The sequence below is a fragment of the Xenopus tropicalis genome, chromosome 4, assembly GCF_000004195.4.
Source record: "Xenopus tropicalis strain Nigerian chromosome 4, UCB_Xtro_10.0, whole genome shotgun sequence".
Taxonomy (NCBI): Eukaryota; Metazoa; Chordata; class Amphibia; order Anura; family Pipidae; genus Xenopus; species Xenopus tropicalis.
Window position 1 is genome coordinate 134,939,379 of NC_030680.2, and position 13,594 is coordinate 134,952,972.

General features: G+C 42.9%; 1 protein-coding gene and 1 pseudogene across 1 annotated transcript; one reads left to right on the top strand and one right to left on the bottom strand.

Annotated features, from left to right (window-relative positions):
- Positions 1-276: 276 nt before the first annotated feature.
- LOC116410676 lies at positions 277-393 on the bottom strand (annotated as a pseudogene).
- A 4,033-nt stretch (positions 394-4,426) lies between these two features.
- On the top strand, positions 4,427-13,329 carry sec61a1 (Sec61 translocon alpha 1 subunit). The gene is given in 12 exon segments (NM_001004801.2): positions 4,427-4,502; positions 6,516-6,583; positions 6,990-7,055; positions 7,262-7,340; positions 9,201-9,332; positions 9,995-10,104; positions 10,394-10,547; positions 10,662-10,822; positions 11,023-11,220; positions 11,347-11,538; positions 11,629-11,705; positions 12,309-13,329. Coding segments are annotated over 12 exon segments (1,431 nt in total). The 5' UTR covers positions 4,427-4,495; the 3' UTR covers positions 12,496-13,329.
- Positions 13,330-13,594: the final 265 nt, after the last annotated feature.

The window sequence follows — 13,594 nt, forward strand, 5'->3', positions numbered from 1 at the left end:
CAACTATCCAGGGTGCACAAATCAAACACAAAAAGGGTGCAGAAGTGTATGGGTGCAATGCCATTAATCGCCTTGGTAAGGCTCCAGCTGGCAGCTGGAAGAAAAAAAAGAAAAAACCTCCCGCCCGCCTAATGGCTGTGGCAAGAAAGTGAAGCATGATTAGGCAGAAGGAGCATGTGCAAAGCCCCCGACAAAAAATAAGTCAGCAGGTCTTCCCTAATGGGAACACAGCCCCTCAGCTTTCATCAAGCTTCAGCTTCATTATTATTATTAACATTTATTTATAAAGCGCCAACATATTCCGCAGTGCTGTACAATAAGCTTCATCACAATTAGCAATAATCACGCCTCGGTTTGACCTTATTGGCTATGTTACTGCCACTGCGCAAAGACTGCAGACCGGTTTCGCCCTTCTTGGGGCTCCTTAGTGTAGTACAGGGTTTTCTGATCAGCTTAAGTACAGCCAGGAGTGGGGATTCACGAACAATTCAAAGGGTTGAGGAGACCCGCCTCATACGCATGCAAATAGACCAAAGGAATTCTGGGAACAAATTTAAGGCTCCTAAAAAAAAATTCCATTTACATGGGTTTATCCTATAGGCTAAAGCTCACCCACTGGGTTTTAAAGCAGAAGCCGGATAATAGCTGATCAGATTCCCAACTACAGACTGGTTTCTACAGGATAAACCCTTGTAAATGCGATTTTTTTTGGAGCCTTAAGGAATTTGTTCCCAGAATCCCTTTGGTCTACTTGCATACGTATGAGGCGGTCTCCTCAACCCTTTTGACTTGTTCCTGTATTCCTATCACACACACCCCACAGCCAGTTTAATGGAACTTGGGACTCCAGTCCTGCAAGGCAGAAATACTACCTGCTGAGTCCCCCATGCCAGGGTTGCCGGGTTGGCAGTTTTTCCACCAAATTGGGCTACTACTTTAAAGCCCTGCAAGGGTACACTTTTGGGCTATTTTTTTGAAGCCTTGGCAAGTTTGTAGTTTAGAAACTAGCCAAAGTTTATTTCTCCATAGTGTGCCTGTTCCACTGCATGGAAAAACTACAATACCCAGCATGCAATTGGACAGTATAGACAGAGGCTGTTTTGTATTCCTTTTTGCTCTTTCAGGCTCAACCTGTATGTTCTGCTCCCTGCTCTATAGGGTATGTGATTGTACTATTACTTTCTACTGGAATGTGGGGCAGTTCTACCCCCTGCTCTATAGGGTATGTGATTGTACTGTTACTTTCTACTGGGATGTGGGGCAGTTCTACCCCCTGCTCTATAGGGTATGTGATTGTACTGTTACTTTCTACTGGGATGTGGGTCAGTTCTATACCCTGCTCTATAGGGTATGTGATTGTACTATTACTTTCTACTGGGATGTGGGGCAGTTCTACACCCTGCTCCCTGCTCTATAGGGTATGTGATTGTACTGTTACTTTCTACTGGGATGTGGGGCAGTTCTATACCCTGCTCTATAGGGTATGTGATTGTACTGTTACTTTCTACTGGGATGTGGGGCAGTTCTACACCCTGCTCCCTGCTCTATAGGGTATGTGATTGTACTGTTACTTTCTACTGGGATGTGGGGCAGTTCTACCCCCTGCTCTATAGGGTATGTGATTGTACTGTTACTTTCTACTGGGATGTGGGGCAGTTCTACCCCCTGCTCTATAGGGTATGTGATTGTACTGTTACTTTCTACTGGGATGTGGGTCAGTTCTATACCCTGCTCTATAGGGTATGTGATTGTACTGTTACTTTCTACTGGGATGTGGGGCAGTTCTACACCCTGCTCCCTGCTCTATAGGGTATGTGATTGTACTGTTACTTTCTACTGGGATGTGGGGCAGTTCTATACCCTGCTCTATAGGGTATGTGATTGTACTGTTACTTTCTACTGGGATGTGGGGCAGTTCTACACCCTGCTCCCTGCTCTATAGGGTATGTGATTGTACTGTTACTTTCTACTGGGATGTGGGGCAGTTCTACCCCCTGCTCTATAGGGTATGTGATTGTACTATTACTTTCTACTGGGATGTGGGGCAGTTCTACCCCCTGCTCCCTGCTCTATAGGGTATGTGATTGTACTGTTACTTTCTACTGGGATGTGGGGCAGTTCTACCCCCTGCTCTATAGGGTATGTGATTGTACTGTTACTTTCTACTGGGATGTGGGGCAGTTCTACCCCCTGCTCTATAGGGTATGTGATTGTACTATTACTTTCTACTGGGATGTGGGGCAGTTCTACCCCCTGCTCTATAGGGTATGTGATTGTACTGTTACTTTCTACTGGGATGTGGGGCAGTTCTACCCCCTGCTCCCTGCTCTATAGGGTATGTGATTGTACTGTTACTTTCTACTGGGATGTGGGGCAGTTCTATACCCTGCTCTATAGGGTATGTGATTGTACTGTTACTTTCTACTGGGATGTGGGGCAGTTCTACACCCTGCTCCCTGCTCTATAGGGTATGTGATTGTACTGTTACTTTCTACTGGGATGTGGGGCAGTTCTACCCCCTGCTCTATAGGGTATGTGATTGTACTATTACTTTCTACTGGGATGTGGGGCAGTTCTACCCCCTGCTCTATAGGGTATGTGATTGTACTGTTACTTTCTACTGGGATGTGGGGCAGTTCTACCCCCTGCTCCCTGCTCTATAGGGTATGTGATTGTACTGTTACTTTCTACTGTGATGTGGGGCAGTTCTACCCCCTGCTCTATAGGGTATGTGATTGTACTGTTACTTTCTACTGGGATGTGGGGCAGCTCTACCCCCTGCTCTATAGGGTATGTGATTGTACTATTACTTTCTACTGGGATGTGGGGCAGTTCTACCCCCTGCTCTATAGGGTATGTGATTGTACTGTTACTTTCTACTGGGATGTGGGGCAGTTCTACCCCCTGCTCTATAGGGTATGTGATTGTACTGTTACTTTCTACTGTGATGTGGGGCAGTTCTACCCCCTGCTCTATAGGGTATGTGATTGTACTGTTACTTTCTACTGGGATGTGGGGCAGTTCTACCCCCTGCTCTATAGGGTATGTGATTGTACTATTACTTTCTACTGGGATGTGGGGCAGTTCTACCCCCTGCTCCCTGCTCTATAGGGTATGTGATTGTACTATTACTTTCTACTGGGATGTGGGGCAGTTCTACCTCCTGCTCTATAGGGTATGTGATTGTACTGTTACTTTCTACTGGGATGTGGGGCAGTTCTACCTCCTGCTCTATAGGGTATGTGATTGTACTGTTACTTTCTACTGGGATGTGGGGCAGTTCTACCCCCTGCTCTATAGGGAATGTGATTGTACTATTACTTTCTACTGGGATGTGGGGGCAGTTCTGCAGTTGACCATTAAGCTATAACTCTCAGGATATCTTGGGGCTTCTGGGAGTTGTAGTTCAACACACCCATATGTATATCATGTCTGGGGTTAATGCAACATTGTGAATCTATTTCAGTAGTGACTTCCCAGCTGGACTGGGCACAGAGGGAATTATCGGCCATCCCAGTAACTGGAGAGGGGGCACAGGGCATGGGGAGTGATTATACACTTTTAAAAAAGGCATTTTTTCCCATTTGTACTTTTATTTTTTTAGAAATTTTTTCATTGCACATATTGGGCTATTTGTGGGCTACTTTCAAAGTGGCTTTTGGCTAGTTTGGAAAACTAAATCTGGCAACTCTGGCTTGTGCTGTCCTATATCATTTATTACACTCACCCCCCCCCCCCATTTAAACAGAATGTTTCCTGCTTCCAAACCCCATACTCTATAAAGGCACCGTCTACTTGCGTGTAATTCATAAAAGTTATTATTTAGCAAATGAAAGTTAATAAATAACACGCGTTTTGGCCGGAGCATTCCACAAACAAAGAGACGTACGTGTTCTTACTAGTCCCTAACCCAACATGGCGCTCCCCCGTTAGAGATGACGCGTTCGATACAGCCAATAGCAGAAGCGCTAGTCACTATTTTAAGCAGCCGGCAGTGCGACTCCGGAAAAACGTCATAAGCGCCATCGGAAACCTCTGTGTGTAGTTTACGGTTACGCCATTTTGAGAGATGGCAAAAATCAACCAATGTTGCCAATACGAACATACTGCTTTCGTGTTTAAAAACAATAACGTTTCAGAAATAAATGGGTTGTGTGTATTTAAAATCTAAGTGTATAAATGTGTCTGTAAGGCGCGGGTAAGGGGTAAAAGAATGCAGCGTCCCACTATAAAAATGGCCGCTTCTGTAAGCGTCAGTGTCCGCCTCAGTGTGGAATGCCCAGAGCGTGGCAGGAAGCGGAAATGTTTAGGATCTCTGTCTTCCGGTTACTGACGTGTGTGCGGCACCTAGGAGGGGTGACGTGTCTCGGGAGGTTCTTCTCTACAGACGGCGGCGGCTGCGAGTCAGTCTAAGGAGAGACCGCGGCGCAACAGGACCGGTCCCCCAGCCCGTCACACCCCTAGAGGCCACTGAGCCCACCGCAACACCTTCACCATGGGCAGTGAGTATCCCTGGGGCGCACATACACAGCCTAGGGCTCTATTGCAGGGACTCCCACCATCCAGCCGCTTCTCTGCCGCCTCTGCAGGGGCTGCCAGCATCACCATCAAGCTTACTGCCAGCTCAGCCCCTAGCCTTATTTAACTTCACTACCCTGCTTGCCATGGGAACTCTACATAACTCATGCTTCTTCATTCCATTTCCCATTGATTTTCTATTTGCTTTTTATTTTGAGATCCTGATGCTGCTTAACTTCACCTTTTATTCCTGGGGGGTATGGGTGCTATTTGGGCAGGGCCCATTATCTGTGGGTGCAGTGAATTTATTGGGGGTCAGTGCCCTGTAAGGGTAGCTTTCCCAGCTATGGCCTGGGCATTGTTATATACACATCACTAGGGAAAAGGGCCCCTGAGATCCAGGGTAGGACCCCCAGTGCCTGGGACTGGGCACCTAGCACCTCCAGTGGGACAAGGGCTACAGGGCTGCCAGGCATTCCAAGGAGATCCAATGTTTACCAGCTCAGGGACGTATAAGACTGATCTAGCTCCATCTTGCTTTTAAATATATGTTTATATGCTTTGGGTATATAATATAGTGAGAGAGGGAAATGTCATCATCTTAAAGGAACAGTAACACCAAAAAATAAAAGAGCTTTATAGTAATACAAATATAATGCACTGTTGCCCTGCACTGGTAAAACTGGTGTGTTTGCTACAGTAACACTACTATAATTTATATAATAAGCTGCTGGGTAGCCACGGGGGCAGCCATTCAAGCTGGAAAAAAGGAGAAAAGGCACAGGTTACATAGCAAATAACAGATAAGCTCTGTAGAATACAATAGTGTTTTATCTGTTATCTGCTATGTGCCTGTGCCTTTTCTCCTTTGAATGGCTGCCCCCATGGCTACACAGCAGCTTATTTATATAAATTATAGTAGACTTTCTGAAGTAAACACACAACTTTTACCAGTGCAGGGCAGCAGCACATTACATTTTAGTTAGATTTATACACTTTCATTTTTTGGTGTTACTGTTCCTTTAAGCTGCAGCTAGAGACAGGCCCAGACTGGTAATCTGTGGGTTCAGGCAAATGCCAGAGGGGCTGCTGTAAGATGCCATAGACAGTCACTATTTATTGGGTTGGGGGGGGGGGCTGTTTGGGTCTCTGTGTACTTGCAATGCCGGGGTCTATTTTGAATCCCAGGCCTGGCTAGTGGGCTGTATTTTGGGTATTCCTCAAGGCTCAATCTCTAACCATAGCCGTGTATAAATACCTGTAGAGTGTAAATCGCTCATGAGTTATATGACAAGTAGATCTTTCTAATTCTTGTTTCCTATACAAAGAAGAGGCAGGGTAGCTCTTCTCTAGTAGCACAAGACTGCACATAATACAGAATTGTAAGTTCAGTTACATGGGTTATGATGAGCCATTTTCTGTGTTTGTGTATTTATCTTTATCGTACAGGTAAAAGCGTTAAGATAAAAGAACACATTTTTAAGGTCAAAGATTAATAACGTGTAATGTGTGGTTCCCCAGCCATCATTGCCCTTGGGTAGTGTTTCATTCCACTACAGCTTTGTAAATACATTTAGTGATTGTTTTGGGTTTTTTTTTTTATATTCTCAGCACACGCTTTGCAGCTCTGATAGAAAGGGGATTTAAGTCAGAATAATCTCCCCAGTGCTCAGTCATGGCTATCAATAATGCATGTACCCCTGTGCTTCTGTGGCTCACCTGATGCCCCCCAGTGAGTGGAGCTAACCCCCAGCGCTGTAACTAATGTTGATTTTATTTAAGGGTTCTGAAGTCCAGCAATCAATACACAACTTAGCTGCAGGTTTGCACATTAACTGTATAGGTCAGTGATTGCTGCATTATTCTTGGGTGGAATTAATGTGTTTCTAATAAAGGAAAAGGGGTATGAAAGAATGTATGCCGTAGGGTTGCCCTTTATTTCTCTCAATACCAGTTGTATGCAATAAGTTTAACGTTTCCATTGTTTTTCCCCTCAGTTAAATTTCTTGAAGTCATCAAGCCATTCTGTGCAATACTACCAGAAATCCAAAAGCCAGAAAGAAAGGTATGAATTTGATTTATGTACATTTATTTATATACAGGTATGGGATCCCTTATCTCTACTAGTTACAGAAGGACATCTCCCATAGGGTCCATTTTAGGCAAATAAATCTCATTTTTTTTAAATCATTTTGTTTTTCTCTGTAATAATAAACATTTCCTTGTACTTGAATGTAACTAAGCTGCATGAATCCATATAGGTGGCAAAACAGCCCTATTGGGTTTATTTTTACATTTAAATGAATTTTAGCAGACATAAGGAGTATGGAGATCCAAATTACGGAAAGATCCCTTGTCCCAAAAGCAGTCCACATATTTTATATTCTCTACATGTATGAGAAGAGCAGATATTGCATTTTACCCCACTTGTTTGCATGTAATTAAGTTTGTTTTTTTTTTTCCTCCCATAGATCCAATTTAAGGAAAAAGTACTATGGACTGCCATCACTTTGTTCATCTTCTTAGTATGTTGCCAGGTAAGAGAATATAGCGCGATTATAATTGCGTTTGTGTATAATTACACACTCACTGAGTGAAATGTACCTGACCTTGCTCTCATTCTGTTACCAAGATTTGAGGCTTTTGTGCCGTTCAGTGTATGCCACAGTTATATGATGGCTTTTAGTACTTACAATGACATATTCAACAAAATGTGTTTTTATTTTTTACCATTTATCTTTAGATCCCACTCTTTGGTATTATGTCCTCGGATTCCGCTGATCCTTTCTACTGGATGAGAGTCATTTTGGCTTCCAACAGAGGTGAAGTCATTTTCAGCGTTTGTGTCCTGTTGATATGTTGGTCAGTTTTGAAAGGTGTCCTTAATAATATCCAATGACAGGATTCCCAAGAATTCCATTGAATAAATGAGAATACTGTGTTAGCGTCCATAGTCTTGGCCATGTACAGCAGTGGGACCCTCATTTCTTAACTGTAAGGAATTGTACTATGTGTGGAGGTGCAATGGAAAGAAGGGATTGTCTCTACAGTTTATATATTACCCTATATTTATACCTGCCCTGATAGCCTATTAAACTTCCCTTTAAACTAGCTATGCAGATCAGGCACTCCATATAAACTCTTAAGTCATGCTGCACCCTGCATTGGTGGCTAATGCTGGCCATAAACGTGCTGCTTTTTGCCTTTGTACGGGGCAGAGTATCCAATATCTGTTTAGGGATCAGGCTGGTTTAACAATTCTGTCTGGAGAGGGTCACATTGGGCCATAAGTGCATCACTTTCCCAAATCAAGCACAGCCTATTTCATTGGCTTGCCATAGAGAGAGTCCCTCTCTAGCTCCAGCTTTAGACCAAAGAGTGATCAGGTCACTTGCCCAAAGTCATTTGGAGTCTGAGTCATTCCTGTACAAAAAAAAAACTTCTCCTTTTTCTCTGTAACAAACCATTTCTCACAGCCACAACCCCGAAGCTGCCTTAGACTGTAGTCTCCTGGATGTATTTCACTCTGGTTGGGGGGAAAACAAGTTTTTCTTAAAAAAAAAAAAAAAATACACCCCACCAGCGCCAGGGAGCTCAGTAAGGGAGCAAATAATGAGCGAATCTCCCTGCTCACACCTTCCGATGCGAGTAGCCTAGTACTGGTGGCAGCTTTTCTTTTTTTTTTTTTGAGAAAATCTATTGTTTCCCCCAACTGGAGTGCAGGCTCTGTTAGGGGAATAATTATGGGAGCGATAGATGCCTTTTAAGCTTTTAGCTAATCTTTTCCTTCCTCAGCATTTAGATGGGCAGGTGAAGAGGTGTATAAATCAAATTCATTGGGTGTAAGGCATAACCCTGCTTAAATGCTGTATATTTCAAGGTACTGTAATTATCCAGCCCCAAAGAAGCAGCACAAGTTGATGGCTTGACTAGCTGTATGTGGTCAATGAATTCTACTAAAGAGTGCACAACATAGTTTTTATTATATATATGTTTTGCATTTCTAATGTAATTATTGTAATTACCTGGTATGTGTGTGGGGTTGACCCGAAACCTGTGAGACGAGGTGGCGACCATTGCAGGTTAGGGTTTGGTGCGGGTCAGACTGCGACAGAACACTCTCTCCTCCTGAAAATTTGCTGTGTTGGAATTAGAGGGGAATGCAGAAATAGAATATGGAGTGGGAAGATATGGGTGGGGCTCCTACAATGGCGACATCATTAATTTATGGGTCAAGCAATAACCATTGAAATAAACAGCGACTGCGGGCATATTATTTCCTGCTCACTAATCTGCTGAATTGCACTTTAGGCATATATGTATTGTAAAAACTGGTTCTGAACATCCCAGGCATGTATAAATCATGAACAGAAATTGATAAGGTCACTTTAAATGCGCTGGGGTTCACTTATCAATGCTGCCAATGTTGCATCAGTGTAGTAATCAATAGCAACTAATCAGATATTTGCTTTCTGTGCCCTGCCTGCAGCAGACTGATTAAAGGGTTGCTGTACTGAGGCAATCGTGCCCCCACTGCTAGTAAATGAGTCCTGCTGAAAACTACAGCTTTTCTATGTAGCTTTTTTGCTTACACTGACATGCATTACCTTAGGGTATGATTCAGGGATTAGCAGACCATACTCTGAGGACAGCTGCTTATATTCTCTTTGTCCCATGTGCAGGTACCCTTATGGAGCTCGGTATCTCTCCCATTGTCACCTCTGGTCTAATCATGCAGCTTCTAGCTGGTGCCAAGATTATTGAGGTTGGAGACACTCCTAAGGACCGCGCTCTCTTCAATGGTGCTCAGAAATGTAAGTTCACTTCCTACCCTAACTACTAAAAACCTCTGCTTTAGAAATATTGTACATTCTGTTTTGGGTTTCTGTACCAGCCCAAGGCAACCACAGGCCTTTAGCAGGGAAGATCTGTGCTCCCAAAGATGCCCCAGTAGCCCCCCATCTTCTTTTCTGCCTATTCACTGCACATGCTGTGTGCTGCTGTCAGTTACTGAATTTAGGAACAGACATAAAATATACTGCATATATACAGTAGAATATATATGTAACAGTATAAGGCTGATTAGTTATTCATTTGGATTCACATAAGATGGCAGCTCTGAGACCAGTACAATTAGCATCAGAGTATAATAATCAGGCCTGTAGCATCAGTTTATATGACAGACATATCTCATTTTCTGCTTGATAATTTGTGACAACCCCTAATCTTAGGATGAGGAGCTCTTGTGACAACTGTAAATACCTGTATCATTACTACTTATAGAGATGCCGAAACTTTTGGCTAGTGCAGTCAGTTTAGTATATAAAATATGGCATTTCTAGCCATATTCATTTTCAGGGTTTAGTTCTCCTTTAATGCCAGCAGTATAGCCTGCAGCATCACAGCAGGGAATTGTCTAGTTTTTACCTATGATATGTGGCACTTGATATTTAACCCAGTATATTTCTCTTTTTAGTATTTGGAATGATCATCACCATCGGTCAAGCCATTGTGTATGTCATGACTGGAATGTATGGGGATCCTTCAGAGATGGGGGCTGGCATCTGTCTTCTTATCACCATCCAGGTAACATACACAACTTCAAATCAGATCTCTAGTACTCACGCATAGTTGGCAGGTTTTGCTTGGCACACCAGAGAGTACTAGTATTCTTAAACTAAATGGGGATTATGTAATAAAATGAACTAAGTTTGCCCAGGAGCAGTAACCCATAGCAACAAATCAGCAGGAAGCATTTACTGGTCACCCGGGCAAATTGTGCCCTTAATTACATATGGGCTATAACTTTTATCCTTAATCAATATAATCTTGCTTGTAATTCTTAAATGCTATAACTGTACCTTTTTATCCTCAGCTCTTTGTTGCTGGCCTGATTGTCTTGCTCCTGGATGAATTGCTACAGAAAGGCTATGGTCTGGGCTCTGGTATCTCTCTCTTCATTGCTACAAACATCTGCGAAACCATTGTATGGAAGGCATTCAGTCCAACTACTGTGAACACAGGCAGAGGTAGGTATAGAGAACACTTTGTTTAGTTGCTGGAGGAGATTCCTACCTGATATGTTACAAGAACAATAATAAGTATTAAATGGACTCATGCCCCTTTCTTTTTCTTTTCTGCAGGCACTGAGTTTGAGGGAGCAATCATTGCCCTGTTCCACTTGCTTGCCACACGTACTGACAAAGTCCGCGCTCTGAGGGAGGCCTTCTATCGCCAGAACCTGCCAAATCTCATGAACCTCATCGCTACCATTTTCGTTTTCGCAGTAGTCATATACTTCCAGGTATGTATACGTGGGCCTCTGCTGATGCGTAACTTTTGTGTCGTGTTTGGGTTCATGCTTGAGTCCAGTTTGCAGGTTTTAAAGGACAGGAGCAGAGGAATGCAGACCCAGTGTGTTTCAACTCAAGAATAGCTTAGTTACAAGATATCTTCCCAATGAGACATTAAGTTGAATTTTTCTTTTTTTCTTTTCCTGTTTAGGGCTTTAGAGTGGATCTTCCAATCAAGTCAGCCCGGTACCGTGGCCAGTACAACACTTACCCAATCAAGCTTTTCTATACTTCTAACATCCCCATCATTCTCCAGTCTGCCCTGGTCTCAAATCTGTACGTTATCTCCCAGATGCTGTCTGCCCGTTTCAGTGGCAACCTCCTTGTCAACTTATTGGGCACATGGTCTGTAAGTATCTGTTTTGCCCCATATTTCATTACATTCTTTCTCAGACATACAATTTATTTGTGACTTTTGAGATCCAATGAGGATACGTAGATGTCCTTTTAAATACAAGTTTATCTTGCATTTCAGGATGCAACGACTGGAGGTCCTGCTCGGGCCTATCCTGTAGGCGGGTTATGTTATTACCTCTCACCGCCGGAATCATTTGGTTCGGTACTGGACGATCCGGTTCATGCAGTGGTTTACATAGTCTTCATGCTGGGATCCTGCGCATTCTTCTCCAAGACCTGGATAGAAGTGTCTGGCTCTTCTGCAAAGGATGTATGTAACTGCCCCACCTACTATAGATGCTAATATCCTATTTTTCTGTGGTTTCCTTTTCTAATCCTTTTTCTGCATGATTTTGTTTAGGTTGCAAAACAACTAAAAGAACAGCAGATGGTAATGAGAGGCCACCGGGAGACATCCATGGTGCATGAACTCAATAGGTAAGCGTGTAGATAATGAGTCAGTAACATGCCTACTAAGAAAGAAGCAAGATCAGGCTTGCTCTGCCTGGTAGTTTAGTATGTGTTTTTGTGGCTTTGCAGCTGTTGCAGAACTACAAATACAAATAGTAGTCAATGTTCCTGTTTTAGCAGTAGCTCTAGAGTCATGGGTTGGAAGTTATTGCGGTCCTTTTAAAGCAGAAATGCTCAACCTACTCATAAGCAACATGCAGATGTAAAAAGTGTTGTTGAGTCACACAAACATGAAAAAGTTATTTGGGGGTGTCAAATAAGGGTTGTGATTGGCCTTATGGGGACTGCTAGACTGCAGGAGGCTCTGCTTGGAGTAAAACTGTCCCTTCCAATACTTGCCTCCAAGCCAGAAATTCAAAATGAGCACCTACCTACCTAGGGGGCGGTGAGCAACATCAAAGGGGGCGGTGAGCAACATGTCGCTCTCAAGCCACTGGTTTTAATGTATGATTAAAACCGTCACAACAATAAGCTATTAACCCTTTCTGGAAACCTCTTTCAATACTTCCTCACTTTAGGGAATGATCGTTCTTTATGTAAAGATGCTAATCATTTATTTACTTCTGTCAGATACATCCCAACCGCGGCTGCTTTTGGAGGTCTTTGCATTGGAGCGCTCTCCGTCCTGGCAGACTTCCTGGGAGCCATTGGTTCTGGAACTGGTATCCTATTGGCCGTCACTATCATCTATCAGTATTTCGAGATCTTCGTCAAAGAACAGAGCGAAGTGGGAAGCATGGGAGCATTGCTTTTCTAGTTGTCCCCCAAATGGGATCTGATTCATCACACAACTTGGAAGGCAAATGCTGTGTCTGTATTCCAAGGACTTAATGTGAGGCAGATGTGCACCATCAAGTTGGTTTCCATTTACCAGTGGTGTCCTCCATCATACTTTTTTTTTTCTTTTACCAGATCTCTGGCCATTTTATATGGAGTTTTGGACAACAGCATTTTTTTTTCTGAGAATTTTTAATTTCCCTGTTTAATAAGCATGCCTTTAGGTTGGGCATCTATTTAAGGTCTTGGCAAGAAGACCGCACACCTGCACCCTGGTTAGTTAACAGGCTTGTACACCGAGCAATGGAGCAATGGTTTATTTTTATTTTTTCCTTTTTTTTTCAATAAAACTTCTTGAAAACAAGAGCTGTCCCAGTTTTTCCTGCTCATAAAGACTTGTGTTTTTGTGACCAGGACACCTCTTTATTGTCACTGCTGCTATTCTTTGGTTACATCTGCTAGTTGTAACCAAAAGTTACAAAAGGTAGTTCATATTTGGCCATTTACAAGTCTCCTAGGACTAGTATATTGTAATTGTATAGTAACAAGCCAACTGGCTTGATAAACAACTAGTTAGACAAGGTGCAATACCAATATATTGTGCCATCAAACAGGCAGAGTCTTCTAAATATGGAGAGATATGTTAAGGTATATACTGGTAGCCATGGCAGCTTCTCGTCTTGTACACCTCAAAAATGCTCACAAAGTTAATGTATAATTTGGCAAAATGTTTATTCTTCTGTGAGGCAAATACAATTTCCAGATGTTTCACAGCATGGGTATAATGTTTAATAAAGGCATTTTTTCTCATGTATTTTAACTGCCGAACATTTGAGTTTCAGTGCAACCAAATTCTTCCGCTCTCCTCCAAGAACCCAGTGGCTTTGGGTTCTGTGTTTCTAGCAAGAAACTGGCAGAACTTTCTTTCATGTTTTGGTGTTGAAAATGACTGAATGTTATGTTCTGGCTGATCTGCAGTTGTGATTGGCCATGGAAGCTTGCAACAATTCTACACTCATTTACAGATTTGTTCTAATCGGTGGACTCTTTGCTTTGTATATTAAGCAGTGGCTGCTGTT